The 22965-nt window shown below is 35.8% G+C and overlaps 1 protein-coding gene across 1 annotated transcript in view; it reads right to left on the bottom strand.

Moving 5' to 3' along the window:
* Positions 1 to 652: 652 nt before the first annotated feature.
* The window catches only part of LOC135848001 (putative uncharacterized protein DDB_G0272516), a 74131-nt gene continuing 51818 nt past the window's right edge, over positions 653 to 22965 (bottom strand). The window contains exons 2-4 of the mRNA XM_065367766.1: positions 17726 to 18003; positions 6774 to 7147; positions 653 to 1492 (exon numbers count right to left, since the gene is read on the bottom strand). Of these exons, the coding sequence (XP_065223838.1) occupies positions 844 to 1492; positions 6774 to 7147; positions 17726 to 17989 (1287 nt within the window). The 5' untranslated portion in view covers positions 17990 to 18003 and the 3' untranslated portion in view covers positions 653 to 843. The remainder of the gene's footprint in view (positions 1493 to 6773; positions 7148 to 17725; positions 18004 to 22965) is intronic.

Below are 22965 nucleotides of genomic sequence, written 5' to 3' on the forward strand. Positions count from 1 at the left end.
AATTTTTTTAATTAAAAAAAAATTATCAATTTTTCCAAATCATAAATTTTAGAATTTTCAAAACGTCATTAAAAATTTATAAAACACATCAGAATATTAAAATACTTGCCCTATCAACACAACAGTACCACTATAATCATATAGCACGTCTTCAAGGAGAGTGGGGGGGGGTCCTTCATCTAAAACTGAAACGTTCGAGGTAAGGAAAAAAGGAAAGGTCAATGGGGGTCAGGGAGACTTTTTACAAGTATAACACGAAAATGTACAAATCTTATACGATATAAAGGAGGAAAAAAAATGCCAAGTGGAATAACATTGGAATAAAAACGCGACAGCTACGCACAAAAGAAAAAAAAACACCTTAAAATAAATAGTAACTTTTAAGTGAGGTCAGACAAAAATAAAAATACGCTCCGATTGAGGGACGAGGGGGATGAGTTTCCAAATAAAGAAAAGAAAAACACACACACGAAAGTGAAAAAAAAAAACGAAACGAAACAAACCGAGAGGGAAATCGTAATCATAACAACGTAATTATAACGAAAAATAATTAAAAAGACTAGCAAAATAACGAAAAAAAAAAAAAAAAAAACGAAAAACGAAAAAGGAAATCCTCACAATCAATAAGTAGGTAATTTTTAGCTCGATAAAAACAGGGTGATCGTAAACGGGAATAAGACGTATAGGTAGGAAAACTCATCATCACACGAGGGATGAAAACCAAAACAAAAAACAAAATCGCAACAAACTCGACCGAGGATTATAAGAATCGACATAACATAAGGAGCGCAAATAGAGAGATACAAAGGGTGGGTAAAAGAATTGAGGTTGGGGGGAACCTCGTTATCGTCGATTTTGATTCCTTTCCAGACTAGAGCGTATGTTTTTAATCAAGGTGCCGATTTGCATGGCTTGCAAAACGGTAACATTCGGATCGGAACAGGCTCGCAGCCAATCGAGGAATACTTCACCGTGCTGTAGGGCTTCTTCGACCGATAACGTTTGTTTGCCGTTGGTCTGCTGCTGCTGCTGCTGCTGTTGCTGCTGTTCTTGGTACATTTTGCTGAGTTGGTTTTTCAGCGCAGACTCAAGGTCTGAGATACGTCTTTTGCTCGGCACGATCAAAGCTAGAGGTTCGTCGTCGTACGAATCGTTCTTATCTGACGAGACAGGCGAGACTGGCGATGAGTATCCGCCGCACGAGGTATTCGATTTGCACCAGTTGTAGAAGCCGAAACCATTTACGCCGTTTTGATGGTTTTGCTGAAGATTGTTGTTGTTGATTATGATGTTGTTGTTGTTGTTGCTGGTGATGCTGTTGTTATTGTTGTTGTGGTGATGATGATTATGATGATTGTTGTTGTTGTTGTGGTTATTGTTGTTGATGTGGTTGATGATGGTGTGATTATTGGTGTGGTGGTGATTGGTATTACCACCTCCTCCACCACCACCGCCGATGCTGCCACTGATGCTGTTCGGTCCTTTGATTGATCTGGAAATTCAAAAATCGTGTGTTAGAAACGGACTGATCAAAATTGAGGTAGTTTATTGGACAGAGGGGGGGGGGGGGGAGGAGCTGAAATATCATCAAATAAGGAGCAGGGAGAAGGTGTTGAATAACAATTATTTTATTTTTCATCCAATGATGCAAAAAATCACCGGAGCATTGATGTATTGATACCTTCGAATGTTCTTTGATGAGTTTTTATTCAAGCTCGTCGTTGTTTGATTAATTTTCAGCCTATTTTTGCTGAATTTTGCACAAGTTTGGTAAAGTTTTTTCAATTTTTATGTCAATTAAGAAGATACTCGTGTCTTTTCTTGTATTTATTCGTAATTTAAACGAATTTTTTTCACACCTCAGGACTTATTTTTTTCTTCAAATTTTGACAATATTCTCTCATTAATCCTGATGATTTTCAAGAAAAAATTAAGTAAAAGTCTAACCATGATTTTTTTTTTTTTTCGTTAGGTAACAGAATGATTTTCCGAATTTTTGGGCACTTTCAACCAACTTTTTATAATGCTTCATTCGACCTAATTTTGATTACATTTCAATTTATTTAACCAATTTTGAAAAAATATACAAAATTGTGCTAAATTTTCAAGATTTTAGAACCCCCTTCTTTAACACAATTTTTTTGATATTTCATCAACTTTTCAGTCAATTTTGAAGAATTCGGAGCCAACTTTTCGTAAATTTTTTGAATTTTTGAACTTTGGAAAAAAATTGAGGTTTTTACAAAATTTTACAAAATTCTTACGTATTTCAGGTTTTAAAAAATGTTCTTCAGTTTTGCTGATTTTTAATACATTTATAAGCAAGATTTCTCCAAATTGAGTCATGTCTTGCAAATTTTAAAAAATTTTGAACAATTTTCATCAGAATTATTACCTACTTACCTACTATTTTTTTTCACTAATTTTACATTATTCTCACAATATTTCACCAAATTTATGAAAATAATCCCAGATTTTCGAGAAAATTTCATCAAATTTTCGTAAATTCTGAAACTTTGAAAAAAAAAAACAAAAAAAAATCATTAAAAAAAACGATTTTTTGGCGATTATTTCTCAATTTTTGAACTCTTTATCTTTATTCTACAATTGTAATCAAATTTATTTTCAATTTTACTCATTTTTGGCGCATTTGTAAACAGAGTTGCCAAATTAGCTCATATTTTTCGGATTTTCGGCAACATTTCAACAAATTCGACCACGTTTTTGTATATTTTGAAAAATTCTGATCGAACTTTATCATACTTTCAATTAGTTATAGAAAACTTTTATGATCGTTATTTATGACCTTTTTCCGGTAATTTTTACAATTTTTGGTTATTTTTAATTCTTTTTTTGAACGTTATTTTTGTACAATTTGAACAAAGTGATCTTTTTTTTTGGCAATTTTTTTTATACAACTTTTTGGTGATTTTTCAGCAATTTTTTAAAAATTTTAAGCAATGTCGACGTTTTTATCAATTTTGGCTATTTGAAATTTTTTTATTCGACAATTTCTGTTTTTTTCTCAGTTTAAATTTCGAACAAATTTTAATTCTACTCCTTAAAAATTTCAAACAATTTTCACGTTTTTACTTTTTTTTTTGGTTTTTTAAAAAATTTCAAGTTTTTTTTTTAGTCTAAATTCTGCACAAATTATAATTCTACTGATTTTTGGATGATTTCTTTCGAATTCACAAAATTTCAGTTACGTTTTAATAACTTTTTTCAAAATTTCACACAAATTTTTCATTTTTTTAAAACTATGTGATTTCGCAGTTTTTTTTTTGTATTTTTGCAAATTTCCATGAAAATTTAGACCATATTTTGTGACACTTTCAATACTTTCGCTTATTCTGAGAAAATTTTGGTTCTGTCTTGAAAATTGTTCGTCGAGATTGGTGGGAAAAAAATTGAAAATCACGTGACACATAGTTTGTGACATTTTTCATGATATTTATACCAAATTTGAACTTAATTTTTTGATCCTAGCTCCCCCCCCCCCCATTTCATGATCAGCCCCTAAAATAAAATCGAAAAAATTGAAATATTATGCGACCTATGCTTTGCTTGGTGTTTAGAGCAGTTGATTTCGAATTTCAACTCGAATTTTTTAATACGAGCTCCCTCCGCCCTCCCTCCTTCACAGACCATACAACAAATGTTCCAATTTCGAAAAAATTGAAAAATTCGTGTGACCCATCGTTTGCTAGGTTTTAAGAAGTGCTGATTACGAATTTCAACTCAATTTTCCAGTACGAGCTTCCTAAATCTCACAACAAGCATCCTAATTCAAAAAAAAAAAAAAAAAAAATTGAAAAATTCGAGTGACGCGTGGTTTTTCAGATTTTTAAAGGTGAAGATTACAAATTTTGAATCTCTGAACGAACCCCCTAAACTTCACAATAAGCCCATAAAATTATAAAAAATTTAAAATACTATGCAAATTATGGTTTGCTAGGTTTTTAGAGGCGCTCATTTTAAATCACGACTCAATTTTTATAAAATTCGAAAATCGACAAAAATGTTAATTATTTTCTTCGACTTGGTTAATTTTCGATTTTTAATATTTTTTTCAGCCCATTTCAAAACAAAAACGCCCCCCTCCCCCTCCAACCCGACATTTTTCTATACAATTCCTCAGTACACATTTGTATGTCTACGACTAACATCGTCGATGATTATAATAACAAACAGCAAAACGTAACACATTACATCACATCATTAACGGTAAAGTTCGGAAATGGGACAATAAAAAATATCTTTACACAGCTGGTGACCATTCTCCAGCAACCTCATAAGTCACCGCCAAAAAAAAAAAAATGATTCACATGGCTTCTCAATACAACGTGTTTACGTACAATGCGTTCATTAGACCATCCCTTCATCCACATGCTCGACAGATTGATTTATATCTATGTATTTCCAAAATAATTGAGAAAAAAAAACCAAGAACTGTAGTATTTAACTGATGTCAGTTCTCACCCCTCAAAATTCCCACAAATTTCGACCATTTGCCAACTGAAATTCGAGTATTTCGTAATATTCCTTCGAATTTGATGACATTTCCCACCAAACTTACCCCATATTGTGCTAAATTCGAATTTTCCACCTCCCACCCCCTAAGTTGTTACCTGGGATGAGAAAATAATTCCATATTTTTTATTCATTCCCTATCTGTAAAAAAAGTGGCGCTGTTAGTCCCCCCCCCCCACAAATGAAAAAATTATAAAAATGCAAAAGAAGTTCAATTCATCAAAATGTTTTGTTTTTGAGTCAAATATTTTCAAATAATCCCCTTTTTGAGAAAATTTTTTTCCCTACCTTTCTAATTATATTGGCCCCTAAGTAAGGAGCCCCTCAAGTAGAAAAATTCAGAAAAAATGATAGTAAATCAAACTCAGGGAACATTTTTGAAAATATCTCACTCCCCCATTTTGGGAAAAATAAAAAATTGATGTCTACAGAAATTTTTTAAAAATTTTTCATTTATGGGCAGAATCTCACCTTTTCAAGAAATAGATTAATCAGATCACAAATCAAATAATTTTTAGAAACTAAGGGAGGGACCAGGTTCTACTTTTTCATAGCAAAGGTGAAGACGTCAAGACTCATACTGATTTTTTTTTTTTCATAACAAAACTTTTCATTTTTCATTGCATTAGGTAAAAAAATAAATTTAAAAAAAAAGGTAATTTTAGTAACCAAAAAAACTTGAAAAAGTAACCAAAAAAAAAAAAAAATGACAAAATACGGAAAAAATTGTACATACGAGTACCTATTTTAACGCAGAAAAAAAATCACCAAAAAACCAAACCTTTTTATTTTTATAAGCTCTAAAAATTAAACTGGATAGAAACTTGAACAATTTTAGCAAAAATCAAGATTTCTTGACAATTAGAGCCAAAAAAGTGACCTTTTTTTTTGGAATTTTTGGCAAAAAAGCCGATTTTGCAACTTTTTGATTTAAAAAGGTCAATGATTTTTTTGGCAGTTCGGGGCAACAAAGTGAGAATTTGGCAATTTCTGGCAAAAAGCGAAACTTCTGACACTTCTAGCAAAAGAAAGGGCTTTTTAATAATTTCTGGTAAAAAAAAGTGACACATTAGAACAAGTTTTTGAAAAACAGTGAAAAAAAAACATTCCCAATTTTTGGTAAAAAATGAGACTTTTCTTGGCAATTGAGGCAAAAGGCGAGACTTTTTTGCTACTTTTGGCAAGAAACGAAGCCTTCGACAACATTTTTTAGCAAAAGGCAGGACTTGTTGGCAATTTTTTAAAAATTCTACCAAACAATGGAAAATTTTGACGATAAATTTGAAAAAACGAAAAATTTTTACAATTTTTGCAGAAAGCTGAACTTTTTGGGAATTATTGGCGAAAAGTGATACTTTTCGGTAAATTTTTGCAAAAAAGCGCAACGTTTTGGTAATTTTTGGAAAAAAAATTTCTACTTTGGGATGCTCAATTTTTTTGAAAAAAAAGGGTAATTTTTCAGAAATTTCGCTAAAAAGCAAGATGTTTTTTGTAAAAAGCAATACTTTTGATAATTTTTATTGAAAAAGTGTTCATTTTTTCGATTTTTGGTAAATAATCTTCGACATGATAATGTCAGTCAAAAAAACGAGACTTGGGATTTTTTGGAGGCAAAAATGAGACTTTTTGGAATTTTTTGCGAGAAACCACAATTTTTAGAAATTTTTATCAAGAAACGAGGCTTTTTGGCAAAGCTTTTGTTTTTTAGTATTTCTAACAAAAATCAAGAAATTTTTTATTGTTTTCTTCACGAATCAAGACCGAAATTAGAGAAACTTAAATTTCGGAAAAAGTAACTCCAGTGACCAAAATTTTACAAAAAAAGTAACCAAAAGTTGATTTTAGTAATTGCAGTCATTCGGTTATTCAAAAAGTAACCGAGTACGAGCTTGTGGGGGGAGGGGGAGTGGGGTCAAATATTATAACGATAAATTCAGAACGAAATGTGAGCTTCTTGAAGGTAATTTTTCAAGATTATTATATTCGAAAACTTAATTTCCTAATTTATTCGCTAGATTTTACTCATGAGAAATTTTGGGATGAAACTTCGTCTCAGAACGCTCGAACCCTTCTGAAAACACGAAACCAGAATACTCGAAACCCTCCAACTCGATTCCACACAATCAGATTGCTCCATTCTGGAGTCTGGACCATAGTAAAGGGCAAACTGAAGACTGAGGGCTGATGGCAAGGGAAGGGGGACGAGGGGGAAGGGGGTAACTTTACTCTCGAATACTCACTGCGCCTTATCCTTCTTCGTGGACGAGACTTTCGCCACTTTGGCGACCACGTTTCTCACATCATCACAAGTCGAACTGGTAACAACTGGTTGAGCTGGCTTGGCCGCCGTCGTCGTCGTCGTCGTGGTCGTCGTATCGATCATCTGCGGCGGCGGAGGTGGCGGCGTCTGCTGCGTTACTGGTAATTGAGGATAGTGTCCGTAATTCAACCAATCTAATACTCTGCGCTGTTCTTCCGGTATGGGTATAGCGACTACCGGCGGTTTAGCTTCGCGTTCCGTGTCGTCGTCTTCTTGTTCGTCGCTGAACGGATGCGTCGTGCTGCCTTCGTCGCTGCCGCTGCCTTTCGAATAACTACAATCACGATAAGCCATCTGTAACCGTCCACAAAACATATCATTATTATTACTTTATTACGAGTAGATAGCTATAATATAAGTACAGTATAGAGGAAGGTGGAAGGTATATATGAATCATGCAGTCAATAATTTCATCTATAATATCTTTCCACGTATTACGCGGAGTGTCTCGTCATCGATTAGCAGTCGCGATCAGTCGATCCGTCGATCAACCAATAAAATGGTAACAAAGAAGGGAGGAGGAATGACCCACCAGCCACCAGCACCAGCAGGTACACACAACATGGACATACTGGACAGTGGACAGGCAGGTGTCTTTAACTCTTTCTTTATACGAGCAATAAGTGGTCGTCGTCGTCTTTCTATCACCCTTTGCTTCACTTCACGTTGCAAAAAGACTATCTCTCTCTCTACGTACAATCCATGTTTCGTCATGACCACTGCACCTCCTCTTGTTACTTCTTGATCGAAACCGCGACCAGCGACCGCCAAAATAGAGAGACAGACAGACAGACGGAGAAAATTTCGCCACAACCGGGTACACACGACGAGCGACGCGACGACGACGACTGTAGTTGTGTGTGTGTAATTAACGCGCAATACCAGTTAATCGAAACTGGTTTCGCGTAAAACGTTCTCCCTGTCTGCTCGAGTGCTTACCATGCCCTGGCCATCGAATGGTATATCGTATCGGATCAGCCGACAGACAACAAGACGTGGTGCAAGCTGCATGTACAAACGTTTCTCTCTCTTTTTATCGCATCGTTTGGCAAACAATTGGAATTGAAAACGATATGGTCGATGTATTCGCGCCTCCGACTGGCCTGCCCTGGTCGACCCGACGACGACGTCGCCGACAAAGACTCCTCTGTTTCCTAGAAATACACGTCGATCATCATCGTCTTCACGTCCCGGCTGTCAATGCACCCTCCCCCGCCCACACAGCACACTGATAGTGATATCGACATCGTCTAAAGCATATGATAATTTTCGAGGGTTGCGACTCGTACGCAATGCGTGTAAATTGGAATAATTCGAAGAAAAACAATCGCCTTAATTAAAATGAAACATCAACAAGTATGCAGGATTTTTCTCGGGAAGAAATAATCTGAAAAAACTCTGAAAGGAGATTTTATTTTCGAGGAAAAAAAATCGATTGGTTCAATTTTTCGGATTATTTGTTATTCAACCTCCGGCGGCTTCTATGTTGGTGCCAACATTGTGGGATGGGGGGGGGGGCTGGGAGAAGGTTTTTCTTGAAAATAGAATTTTCTGGAAGTCTGGAAGAATTCTACTCGGAGATGAAAAATTTTCAAATAATTTGTAACTACCTACAGACATCAATTTTTTCATATTTTTCAACTTTGAAGGGCTTCACACAAGAGGATCAAATATGAGGAATTTTCTTAAAAATGTGATTACTTATTTGAAAGTACTTACTTTTAAATTTGTGCAGATGAATTTTCATTTTTTTTTTGATTTTATTCGACTTTTGAGGGGGTTTATTGGGATTAGGGGACTAACATCATTAGTAGGACGGAAGGGAGGTTTTTCTCGAAAAAGTGCTCATTTAGAAGGGAAACTATTTTGGAAAGCAGCGGTGACAATTTTTTGGTCGAGGGCATTTTTCAAAAAATTTATAAAAAATGGCAGAAAACGTACTTGACTAATTTTTTTCGTTTTTTTTTTTTTTTTTTTTTTTTTTTGTGAAATTGGCAATAATGAACAAAAACTGGGCACCATTGAGCTTCAGAATATTTCCCTTGCAGTTTCAGAGAATGATATTTATCGGTCTTTTTGGCTTAATTAACCCTTAAACGCCCAAGCAAATCCTGAGATGTTATGAAAAAATGCTTTCAATTTCCTGAATAAGATCATCACCAGTATCACTTTTACTCACAGTTCACCCCCCAGCCCCTTGAAGCCACCTCGATAATGATGGACTCATTTATTTTTGATTATTGTCAAAAATCGAGGAAGCAAAAAACCCAATTGGGTCAATCTTGGAACTGAATGATATAATTTTTGATTATTGTCAAAAATCGAGGAAGCAAAAAACCCAATTGGGTCAATCTTGGAACTGAATGATATAGTTTCATTAGATGTAATGAATGAGTGAAAGCATAATTCCAAAGAACACCTCACCCCTTTTTGGGGGGCAAACATTGATAAAAGTTGGTATAAAATACAGGGACCCATGTCCAATTTTTGGATGAACATGTTGATGGTTGAGCTTTCACAAAATGAAATTGAGAAAGGTGTGTGGATGGTGGACCAGAGCGATTTTTAAAAAATTTGATATGCTTGTCTCGACAAAACCCCGAAAAAACAGAGCATCAATACGCAGAGTACATAATATGGGAAATATTATCAAGTAGGCTTGAAATGACAGAAACAAGAATTGAAAGGAACACAGATGCTCTTAATGGCACATAAGTTCAGATAATCTACAATCCACCCATCAAATCTGTTTATCACTCCATGGATATTCTTTCTCGATATTTGTCACCAAATAGTTACATCCTACAAAGGTTAGCAGTACGATTGTTTTTCTGCAGAAATATCGAAATAGGTGAAAATTGCTTGAGCAGAATTTGTTGTTTCCAATCATGATATTTCATGATGTAGAACTTCACTATCTATGATCGAGGAGGGATAGTGGCCACTTGACTGTGTAAAGCTTTTCAAAGTGGTAGATAAACCTATTTCAATATTTCTGCAGAAAAACAATCGTACTGCTAACCTTTGTAGGATGTAACTATTTGGTGACAAATATCGAGAAAGAATATTCACCGAGTGATAAACAGATTTGATGGGTGGATTGTAGATTATCTGAATTTATGTGCCGTTAAGAGCATCTGTGTTCCTTTCAATTCTTGTTTCTGTCATTTCAAGCCTACTTGATAATATTTCCCATATTATGTACTCTGCGTATTCATGCTCTGTTTTTTCGGGTTTTTATTGAGACAAGCATATCAAATTTTAAAAAGTCCCAAAAATTTTAAACCAATTTTGAGCTGAAAACTGTTCAAAAATGTTTTTTAAAAAATGATCATTGGTATCGGATTAGTTATACGTATTTGATTTCCCCGAAAAATGTTGTATCATTTTAAAAGGTCGAGTTACACCTTGTTAAAAAATGCAGAAAGTCATGACCCAATTTTGGAATTAAAATTCTTCGAAATTTCTTAAAATCCTATTTTCGCCCCAGTATTTGAATTCTTCGCGAAATTTTGATCCATTTGAATAGGTCACGAGACACTACTTGAAAAAAAAATGCCAAAAATCATGGCCAATTCGAACTTGAAATTCTTCAAAATTTCTCAAAACCCATTTTCACCCCAATAGGTATTTGAATTGTTCGCAAAATTTTGACCCATTTTAATAAATTGCAATGCACTTTCACAAAAATACTAAAAATCGTGAGCCAATTTTGGGCGTGAAATTTTTAAAAAATGCTCAAATAGCATTTTCGTCTCAATACACATTTGAATTTATCGCGAAATTTTGACTCATTTTAATGTAAGTAAGTCACAAGACAATCCAAAAATACCAAAAATCACGACCCAATTTCGGGGCTGAAATTTTTCAAAAATGCTCAAAAAAACATTTTTGACGAAATTTTAATCAATTTTGATAGTTTACAAAGTTATTTTTGAATCATTCTGCAACAGTTCATTTTTAATTGAAAGGGGGGGGGGAGTGCTACGAACCTAAAATTCGACCTTACAAGCCATGAAGCCATTTTTCTCAAACTTTGATTCAATGAACGAAAAATGAACTCCTTTAACCCTGAATTTTTTTGTGCCACTGACAGTCGGGGAGCTCACTTGAGGATAAATTGCACCCCCCCCCCGTCGATCTTCCGGGGCAACTTTTTTCTTAAAGGGGGAGTCCTAAGGAACATTTCTAGCTCTTGTACTAAAAAAAAGTGGCCCTACTTAGAAAATGGCGGCCATTTTGATTGACAGGTCAGCCGAAAGTCGCAGATTTTGCGTTTCAACATAGGACTTGCACGAAATATTTCAAACTTTTGAAAAGTAGATCGAAAGATCATGCAAAAATTTATCACCTGTCAAAATTTCAAGTGCTAAAGTGCGTTTTTCGATTTTTGATGAATTTTTGAAAATCAAATTTAGGCCAAAAATGAGGGGAAAAAATCAAAATGTTACCAAATTGACCAAGAAAACTGAAATTCGGGATACACTCTATTTTCGACATGCCAAATCGATTGGAAACTGTTTCAAACCGTTTCGAGCAGTTCTGGAGCTTCCAGCAGATTTTTGAAACTCGAAATTCCCACAAAATTTCACCAGAATGGAGTTGGAAAGCTGAAATTTATTCTGCAAACTAGTTTCAATACGCAACGTAGTCAACTGCAGGGAGATTTCAAGTCGTTTTGGAGCCTCCAGCGACTTTTTGAAAATTCCTGGAGCCTCCAGTGGATTTTTGAAACTTTAAATTTCCTAAAAATTTCATCAAAAAATTGAGATGGAAAGCGAAAATTTACTCTACACTCCAATTTTAACACTCTCTGAAGACGACTTCAGGTGGTTTCAAATCATTTTGGAGCCTCCAGTGACTTTTTAAAAATTATTGGAGCCTCCAGTAGATTTTTGAAACTTGAAATTCCCGTAACATTTTATCAAATGGAGTTGGTAAGCTGAAATTTACTTCGCAAACTAATTTCAATACGATATGAAGTCGACTACATGGTGGTTTCAAATGGGTTTAAATGGTTTTGAAGTTTCCAGCTACTTTTTGGAAATTTCAATTTTCCAAAAAACAACAAAATGGCCGCCATTTTGTAAGTAGGGCCACTTTTTTCTGAGTACAAGGGCTAGAAATGTTCCTTAGGACTCTCCCTTTAAGAAAAAAGTTGTCCCGGAGGATCGGTAGGGGGGTGCAATTTATCCTCAAGTGGGCTCCCGGACAAGAACTTATCTTTCGCCATTTTGTAGGAAGCGTAGCTTATGTAAGTTATGTAGTCCTTCAATCTCCTCCCTCCCCCTCCACCGAAATTCAAGATCACTTTTAGTTCTCTACGAAGCACTTGAACTTCGAAAGATTGCGAATTGCAAAAATAACTTATCAACTATACAGCATTTTTTCAGCATTAAGAATTCCTTTCACAAAACACTAACGCTAGATTCGTGTTCAGCAGGTGAAAATATCCCGAAAACCAACACTTTTTACGATAATACCGATCAAACTGGCCTAATTCATTATTTTATACGAACGTAGAATTTCATCCATAATACGATTTTCACAATTCCAAAGGATCAAAAAGTGGCAAAAAATCTCGTTTTTCAAAATTACTGTTTTTATGGTCATTGATGGCTCAGCCTCCTGTAACGACTAAAAAGTCCACCCGAAGATTAATGTATTCATCTTCAAAGTTTGCAAAAAGTTTTCCAATTCATCGAATAGACGAACCACGCAACCTGTTGATTTTTAAAGACGAGACGAGCCAATCACATCCATATTATGGTCCATAAAAATGTCAGTCAGCTCCTTCCGAGTGAGAAAAAAGTAGAACCATATAACCTTGTTGTGCTAGGACTGTTGACAAATCCATTCTGTCGAGTGCTGAGCTGAATGCTGTCCATTCTACGATAATTATGATAGGGTAAGAGAAAGAGGGCGAGAGAGATAGACAGCGATGGACATGGCCGTGGACACTGGACAGTAAACACCAAACAGCCAAACCCGGTTTTTTCGCGAATTGAAATGCTGCTGGCCGCTGGGCCGTTGGCGCGACGGGGCCTTCCTGCTGTCGTCGTATGGTACTCTGGCATATTCGTGTACCTACTCGTACGTGCATTAATCGACCGGCATAATACTCATGAGTACGACTTGCAAGTTTATGTGATGGTGGTCGCGGTGATGGTATGGCGGTGCCTATGGCCGTCGGCAGCGGCGGCGGGATATCCGTCCGTCGATGGGCGAACGATAAATATCATCGTATCGTCGTTCGGAATTGGAGAGAAGAAAAAAAATATACGTAGAGCGAGAAGTGGAGCTGCGGTCGGGGTCGGTGGTGCAAAGAGACTCTTCGTACATATTGGTCCCAGGTCGGTGGTCGGTGGGCTCTAGCATGGCATACCATATATGCTATAAGAAAAAGAAAAAAAGGTACGTGAACGTGAACCAGAGAGGTATCCTATCCGCGATACCTCATCATGACTAGTTGGAGTAGGCTAGCATGATGGTGATAAATGGGTATGAGTTGCCAGCGCCATCGCCATCGTCATAGCCACCGTTCTCCTCGTTGTTATTATCATTATCATTATTATTGTTATTATTACTACTACGGCGTGACACACAGCGAAGGAGGCGAGAAGAGTGGTCTCAGTTGGCGATTTCGCCCATCTGTCGAGCACCGGATCGGGATCGGGATCGCGATGATGACGGTGACGGTGACGGTGTTGTCGAAGCCAGCCAGCGTTTTTAGCCTGTCAGGCCAGAAGCCAGAAGTACCTATACGAGAAATTATACGGCCACCGCGTCGCTACTCTGCTTGAATTTCACTCGAAGGCTATAAACCGGTCGAAGGCACCGTCCACCATCGTATAGTCGTCGTCGCCACGCCGTTACGCGCCGCGACAGCGACATCCGGTCACATACACGCACCCATAGTCCAATACTCGTAAGTAAAGGTGTACTCGTATGTGTGGACTGTGGATCCGGCATGACATTGGCAACCGTGTCCAACAGAATGTGCACAACGAAAAACTGCTCTAGAAAGATGGCCATTTCGTTGCAAATTTTTCATCGAAAATAACTGACAATTACCAAAGGGGTTAGGAGGTGGAATTCGTAATTGATCGAATTCGCTTGAGGTTGGTGAGGGTGTGATAGAGGATTCCTTATAGTCCGGCATATCGCACCTCGGGAGTAATAAGGTCACATCTCAAAAAAAATTGATTTTGATGTTTTTGCATTTTTGGGGCTTGTATGACCCCCCTCAACCAAAAATAACACTTTGAGTTGGGTACATTACCTAGATCATGTAAAAAACCCAAATGACCTAACTCAAAATCCCAACAACATTGCAAGTTGTTTGGAGTTATAAGGTGACATCTCAAAAAACTCCACCTTTTTTGAGCAAATTTTGTACATGCAAAGTGTTAACAAACAGTTTTGATTGTTTTGAATGTTTGTCAGTTAGAAATAGTCACAAAGAGTGCATTTTTTATTGGTTTGTACCAAATGGAAAAATTTTTTTAAATTGATCACTTTTCAGAAAAATGAATTTGCACATATCACGAAATTTTAGTTGTTTGAGAAAAACTCAAAAACTAAGCACTCTAGAAAAAAACTAACGACATTATGTCGATTGGAAATTTAATTCTCTACAACTTTGTTAAAATGAAATTTTTTTGGACGCTTCCTTTCGCCTCCACATCAACTTTAATGAAAGGTTCTAACTCAAAATGTTTTCCAAACACTGAAATATATCCTCTTTAAGATTTTATTTTTCAATGTGTTCTTATGCTAAATGAAGGTAGGATACCAGATCTTTAAAATGAGGTGCTATTCATTCCTCACAATTAATTATAAGTTGATAAAAATAATGAATCAAGTTTTCAAAAAAAAGAAAATCACTCTCCTTTAAAAATTTCACTTTTTTGAGATGTGACCTTATTACTCCCGAGGTGCGATATGACAATAGGAGTAATTGCACCCCCCCCCCCCCGCCGATCCTCCGGGACAACTTTTTTCTTAAAGGGGACATCCTAAGAAACATTTCAAAGCATTCTTGCCCCAGAAAAAAGTTGGGCTTACTTACAAAATGGCGGCCATTTTGATTGACAGGTCAACCGAAATCGCAGATTTTGCGTTTCAACTTTCAACATAGGACTTACTTGCATGATATTTTTCAAACCTTACAAAGGTAGATCGAAAGATCATGCAAAAATTATTCATCTGTCAAAATTTCAAGTGCTAAAGTGCGTTTTTCGATTTTTAGTGAATTTTTGAAAATCGAATTTAGGCCAAAAATGAGGGAAAAAATCAAAATTTTACCAAATGGACCGAGAAAGCTGAAATTTGGGATGTACCCTATTTTCGACATGCCAAATCAATTGAAAACGGTTTCAACCCGTTTTGAGCGTTCTGGAGCCTCCAGCAGATTTTTGAAATTCGAAATTCCCACAAAATTCCATCAAATTGGAGTTCTAAAGCTAAAATTTATTTTAAAAAATACATTCAATACGCTACGAAGTACTGCAGGTGAATTTCAAGTCGTTTTGGAGCCTCCAGCAACTTTTTGAAAATTCCTAAAGCCTCCAGCAGATTTTTGAAACTTTAAATTTCCCCAAAATTTCATCAAATGGAGATGGAAAGCTGAAATTTACTCTACACTCTAATTTTAACACCCTCTGAAGACGACTTCAGGTGGGTTAAAGTCATTTTAGAGCCTCCAGCGACTTTTTTGAAAATTACTGGAGCCTCCAGTAGATTTTTGAAACTTGAAATTTCCCCAAACTTTTAATTTATCAAATGGAGTTGGCAAGCTGTTTACTTCGCAGACTACATGGTGGTTTCAAATGGTTTTGAAGCTTCCACCTACTTTTAGGAAATTTCAATTTTCCAGTAAAACGCCATGCAACCGTTCAAAAAGTCCCTGGAGGCTCCAAAGCGACTTGAAATCCACCAGCAGTCAACTTCGTAGCGTATTGAAATTAGTTTGCAGAATGAATTTCGACTCTCCATCTCAGTTTTATGAGATTGTGGGGAAATTTCAAGTTTCAAAAATCTACTGGAGGCTCCAGTAATTTTCAAAAAAGTCGCTGGAGGCTCTAAAATGACTTGAACTCACCTGAAGTCATCTTCAGAGGGTGTTAAAATTTGAGTGTAGAGTAAATTTCAGCTTTCCATCTCCATTTTGATGAAATTTTGTGAAAATTTAAAGTTTCAAAAATCTGCTAGAGGCTTCAGGAATTTTCAAAAAGTCGCTAAAGGCTCCAAAACGACTTGAAATTCACCTGCACTACTTCGTAGCGTATTGAATTTAGTTTTTAGAATAAATTTCAGCTTTACAACTCCAATTTGATGGAATTTTGTGGGAATTTCGAGTTTCAAAAATCTGCTGGAGGCTCCAGAACTGCTCAAAACGGGTTGAAACCGTTTCCAATTGATTTGACATGTCGAAAATAGGGTATATCCCAAATTTCAGCTTTCTCGGTCAATTTGGTAAAATTTTGATTTTTTTTCTCATTTTTGGCTGATTGTCAAAAATTCACCAAAAATCGAAAAAGGCACTTTAGCACTTGAAATTTTGACAAGTGATAAAGGGTCATGACTTTAGATTCCCCCCCCCACCACTTGTAAAAATGAAAAATACAATAAAAAATTGATTCCTAAAAATATATTTGATGAAAATATTTCATCATTTTTCCTCAGAATTGTGAACAGCGGAGGATACAAAAAAAAAAAACAACAACAACATAATATTCATTTTTCAAGACACTTTTAAAGAGAGCGAGGGGGGAGGGGTCAATCGAGTTTTCAAAAATTTTGTTCGTCATTTTTTCAGATGACTAGTAAGGTTCCCACCTCTATTCCCCCTCCACCCACCAAAAAAACTATACTTTGAAGTGAAACGTTCTAGACCAATTGTTTTACAATACTTCTGAAACCTTTTTTTCAAAAGTTCAACTTTTAAAAATTTTTGAACATTTTTAAAAATGTGTTGAAAAGTTTTGAGACCTCTTTGCTGGGTTATTTCACGTTTTTTTTCGGTTGTTCTTTTCCAACTTTCGGCGAAAAAAAAGATAGGGGTTCACCTTTCAGACTAGACAATTTTTGAAAAAGGCAAGTCTTTTTGGAAATTCTTGACCAAAAATGAACCCAATCTCTAGCAAAAAAAAAAAAAGTTGGATTATTTCTCAACATTTTAGGTGAAAAACTAAAAGGTAAATATTTATGACTGTTTTTAGCAACAAAAAAAATTGAGAATTTTTTGCAATTTTCTGGGCGATTTTTGTAAAAAGTAAGTACGACTTCTTAATTTTTGGCAGAATGCAAGATGCTGACAATTCCAGCAAAAGGCATGGTCTTGAGCAATTTTCGGGAAAAAAGTGGAGTCACCGAATCAGGAACAACCAACATAAGGAACGAATATACTCGATAATATTTTCAACCCATTTCAAAAACTCACATATACTTGACATTTTATCATACTGCTGGTCCTTTCTCTTAGTAGATAATTCGTTGTATCTCGATATATAAATTCGAGCGAGTGGGAGTATCTACGTCGTCGTTGAATCCTTCCTTAAAAAGAGAAAAAAATAAAGAAAGAACCCTTTTCCTTTTCATTTTCTTTCCTCGTGAAAAAAAAATAATTCGATAAAATAGAAAAAGGAAAAAATGTTAGAAAAAAAGAAAGGAGAAAATACGCACGAAATGACGCTTTCGGTATATCTTTGTAACGTAATCCTACATTAAAAACTACCTACGACACCTACATACTCGTAACTCGTAGGTATATCGGATCTGTGTTTTATACGTCGTCGTGGTATCAGAAGCTAGGTCGGTATACCCTTTGGGGCGATTAACATGTACTATAACTCTCGGCTTAGTGCTTACCTCTGACGTTAACAAGACTGGCGACATTGTGGACGTAACTTGAAGCGATTTATTCATAACCGAGTGACAATGTCCGTTCAGTTTGGCTTTCTTGCACCATCCTCTCAAGGTAGACTCGGGGACGCCGAATTCTCGGGCAACGGCCGCTTTCGTTTCGCCTTTTTGCACTTTGGTAATCGCTTCGAGCTTTTGGGCGTCCGATAGTTGCTGCAGGCCACGCTTATTCTTCCGGTGCTGCATGGCCATCATATTGCAAAGCGGCATTTATAATCTGAGGCCTGTAATCGTAACAAAATGAAACAAAAACATTAGAAAACGAATAAAAATAATTTTCAAAATGACTAAATCAAGCAAATTGTAACTAAGAGTGTACACAAATGAACCCGAAATAATATTTATAACTTCACAAATGTCCTGAAAAAGACACTAACCTTACTTTTCTGAACCCTTCTTTTGTCGGGCCCCCTCAGAAAGCGTGGGCTTGGGGCAAACTGCCCTCTTTGCCCCCTCTCTATCGACATCCCGGTTTGACAGAAGTGTCAAAAAGTCTTAATTTTTTCCAAAACTGTAGAATTCTTTCTTCTTCTTCTTTTTTTTTACAGAAATTGCAATTGGCAAAATTTTAAAACGATTCTTAGCTGTTTCGCCAAAATTGCAATAATTGTCAAAATAAAGTTTCAAAAAAAATCAGTTTTCTCAAAAACTATCCAAAAGTCCCCTATCGACCTAAATTTTGAAAAAACCTCTTTTTTGCTCAAAATAATTCCAAAAAAAATTTAAGTTACACAAGTTGGGTTCTTTTTTTAAAAAAATTACCATTTACTTTTTCGTCAAAAAAAGGTCCTTTTTGCCAGAATTGCGAAGAGGCCCTGTTTTGCCCGAAATTAAACACAAGCATTCCTTCGTTAAAATCTTCAAGAAATTCTTTTCGAGTTATTTTTGTAAAAATCAAAAAACCAGATCTATACCCTCAGAATTCCAAAATGTTTTTTTTTTGGTGTCAAAATTACAAAAAAAAACACTTTTTTTTTAAATCACAAAAAAGTCTTTTCTTGCCAAAGTTGCAAACTTTGTTTGCAGAAATTGCAATTGTCAAGATTTGCAAGAAAAAAAAAAACATTTTACCAAACACGAATGTCTCTTTCAGGCCAATTTTTTCGTCAAAATCACAAAAAGATTTATTTTTTCCACCTACTCGTAAATTTTCAAAAAAAAGTCCTTGTCAAAATTAAAAATAATCTGTCAAATTAACAAAACTTCCTTTTTTGTTAATATGACTAAAAAACTTCTTTTAACTGAAATTATAAAACAAGACTTACTCTACCGAAATTTTTTTAAATTCCATTTTCGTTGCCAAAGTTGCAAAAAAGTCGTGATTTGCCAAAATTACACAGAAGACTTCTTTTGGACAAAATTTCAAAGTAGAATTCCAACTTGTTTGCCAAAGTTGCCAAAAAATCTGAAGTCTTCACTTAGAAAAAAATCAGAAAAGTCATCAAAATTATCAACTTTGTCTCGCAGAAATTTCAATTTCCAAAATGCACCAAAAAATTCATTTTTTTTCATCAGAATTGCCAAAAAAGTCTTGTTATTTTTGCATTTTTTTCAATCGAACTTCATCAGAAATTCTTCATATTTATTTTCATTTTTTTTTTAAATTGGAAATTCTGAGTGTCTCACACGTATTATTCTGTGCTGACTTTTTGAAAAACAGAAAATGTTGGTGGGATCCTCCCTCTCATCCTCCTATTCAAATCATTGATTTTTTTAAAATCCTGTCATAAAAATCCACATTTTTCTCAAAAACCGCCAAAAAGTCCTGCTGCTTTGGACTGTGGGCTGAAAAATCTCTGATTTGAATAGTTGGACTTGACCCATCCCCCCTTCACATCTTATTAAAACATTTTGAAAAAAAATCACCGGTAATTTTGACCAAAATTATCGAAAAGTCCCACTGTTTTTCATTTTTTGATTCACCAGAAAAATGCTTTGGGCTACCTTGAAAAACTGCTTCGAGCTGAATAAATTTCGATTCTACCTCTCCCCCCTCCTTCATCCCTTACTGAAACATCGTCATAAGTTATACTTTCGTACTGCTTTTGCATAATGCCCGAATTTTTGGACACCCCCTACTGGTTTTGATTCGAGGGTATGAGCGATTTTAAATAAGTTAAGGCGGGGGGGGGGGGTGTTGTTGAAGTACGGATTTATGTATTAGGGTGCAATCTACAGGATGTCCTGTGAAAAGACCATACATTTCGGGCTGATTTTACAAATTTTGGAAGTTTCTTTTCTTGGATATGGTAAGGTGGGGAGGGGGGGGGTCATTCCACGTCAATTGGACCAAGAAGTGATGGAGGGGGGTTCGGCGATTTTTTTGAAATTTCTCCTGTGGAAAGACCTTCCGAAGGGATGACCAATGGCGCATATCGCAGCCCTCTAGCCCATTTTTAAAGGCAGCCAGGGGGTGTCAAAGTTTTCAGTGAACCTAAAATATCATCCATTTCAGCAGTGAATTACTCGATAACCGCGATACCTACCAAAATGGAACGTTTTCCCATAGTTAGGGTTTTTGAAAGGCTTTTTGGTGATATCATAAAAATCAGTATTGCCACTTTTTTTCGTACAAAAAATTAGCTCAAAAAGTTTTGAAACGTAGTTTTCGTATCGTTCCAACTCTCAAAAATTTTGAAAAAAATAAATTATGGACAACTTTTCATGCTAAACAACATAATTAAAAAATTGGGATGGTACCATGTTCCAAGGTCGATTTAAAAAAATTCAAAGTTTGCGAAAAAATGCGATTTTTTGATTTAAAAGATGAAAAAATGTTTTGATAGGTGAAGTTGACCCATTTGACCCCTATTTTTACGTATCTGTTGAAAAAGTTGAAAACCCCCTTTCACTCGATGAAATGAACAAAGCTTCACAAAAAAATCAAATTCGAAAAAATTCAATTTTCAATTTCAAACATCAAAAAAAGTTTAAATTTATTCAGTAACGTATTTCATGAAAAAGTTGATAAAAAGTACACTCACACAAAAAAATAAAAACTCGTTCATTTTTTGAATCTTTTCGAATTTTGATTTCTTTTGTGAGAAGTTCATTTCATCGAGTGAAAGTGTTTTTTTAAATTTTTCAACAGATACCTACGTAAAAGTAGGGGTCAAAAGGGTCAACTTCGCCGATCAAAACTTTTTTCATGTTTTAAATCAAAAAATCGCATTTTTTCGCAAACTTTGAATTTTTTTAAATCGGCTTTTTTCTCAAGTTCCTCAAATCGTCATCATTGGTTCCCATTTTCAAAAAATGTTTTGAAAGCAATAGTAGTAAAGGCGTGAACTCGCACCCAGCTTTTTTGGTACCTCTGCACCCAGTACCTATAAACCCAGTTAGTATAGGGTTATATGGAACGTGTTTCGCGAGGCGGGATGCGGGGAGGAGGGATGGTCCGCGTACAGGTAGTTTGCAGGTATACGATGCGTGTTATCTGTTCTACCCCTCCCACCGCTACCACCACCGGCAATGGGTATTTTGTATACATACCTACGTGGAGTGCGTCCGATGCATTCACTGCCCTGTACCTTGGAACCCAATACCTATACACTCGTTGCGTTCGTTTTCTACACTATGTGTGTATGTATTCGAGCGTTGAAAATCAGTATATTTGGCTTATGCACGAATTTTTTTTTGGGTAGGCACGCACGTGTATATAAATAGGTAGGTACCTATACTTTACGAGAAATTTAAAATAGCGTGTACGTATTTTTTCGAAGACGATATCAGACAAATTTTGCCATCTATACGCAAGAAGATAGGTTTGAATAATATTAATTTTCGTGAATACCCTCAATTATTGGATTTGCCATCTTAGAAATGAACTACATAGGATAACCCTACAGACTGGGACTGTCGATGAATTAATGTTCAGTAATCGCATGCCTTGTAATGGGCCATCAGTGGAATATTTTTGGAATCGGATACCCTACCAAGACCAATTTCGAAACGCTGGGAAACTCCAAGAGCGTGATGGAGATACATTTGTTAGATTCATTTTTTTTCCAAAGTTCCACAAGCACCAGTTAAATTCATTTTTTCGATGGGAAAGGCTGTTATCTGATCTGTGATTTGTTGAAAAATCGATATGCTGATGAAAGGATCATACTTCGAACATGGATGAGCATGAGAAACAAAATAAACAAGCGAAATTTTATCGCCCTAGTCGTGGGTATGTTAGAAATGGAGTGTAGGTACGCGCCACAAAAGTGTGGAGAATCATGATCTACAAAGGTTATGGCTATGTTGTAAGATATGGTACAATGCTCCAAGTGATTTGAAACAATCGGCGATTAACCAAATATCAACCCAATTACATCTGTTCAATTCCTATCGTCTTGAAAATTTCATGAACACTTCGTTGGAGGTCCTATTGGTAGTTCTGAGGAGTGCAACTTTCGAAACGAGAAGCTCATTTTGAACCAACTCTTGGCATCATTTGATCCTTGGCAAAAGTGCATATGATTTGCAACAAATAATGGAAATGTATTTTGAGAACGCTGATACAATTATCCAGTTCAAACAGAAAGTCATGGTAACAAGCCAACACGTACAGAATCTCTTTGTCAAGTTGATAAAGGAACCTAATTTTGAAGAATTGAATAATTTTGTGAATTTTTGTTACCTTAATGAAGATACAGCGAAACTTTCCAAGCAGCAGTTGCTACGGTCAAATTTTCTCGATGGAAGATCTGTTTTCCAGTCTCATCATCTTAGTCACACTACATACTTAATTCAACGAGTTCATCTGCGATGCTTATAATAACGTTGATCTTGCTACAAATTTCAAAAATCAACTGTTGTTGTCTCTTATGAATCCAGAAAATTTATCACGATGGCTTTTTCTTGTATTAATGAGCATGTCGAACGAATTTATAAAATTTTTTCAAACATTTCTTTCATCGGAACAAATGATGCACGAGATGAAGACGCGTGTAATTGATTATCTGAGGCAATGTATGTGTTCGTATCCTTTCAGGACAGCGATTAATGATTCTTCCTTTGATCAGTTTTTTTTGTTGTGGTGTTTGGGAAGTAATGAAGAGGTTAGGAAATTCAGGCAGGCCAACTTGGGATTAGTACGAGAACATTCTAGAGTAGTTAGGTAGGTAATTGGGATTTATTAAACATGGAAATGCTGTACAAATGTCAAAATCAAGACAACCCCTTATTTTTTAGTTTTT

Source organism: Planococcus citri, chromosome 5 (genome assembly GCF_950023065.1).
Source record: "Planococcus citri chromosome 5, ihPlaCitr1.1, whole genome shotgun sequence".
NCBI lineage: Eukaryota > Metazoa > Arthropoda > Insecta > Hemiptera > Pseudococcidae > Planococcus > Planococcus citri.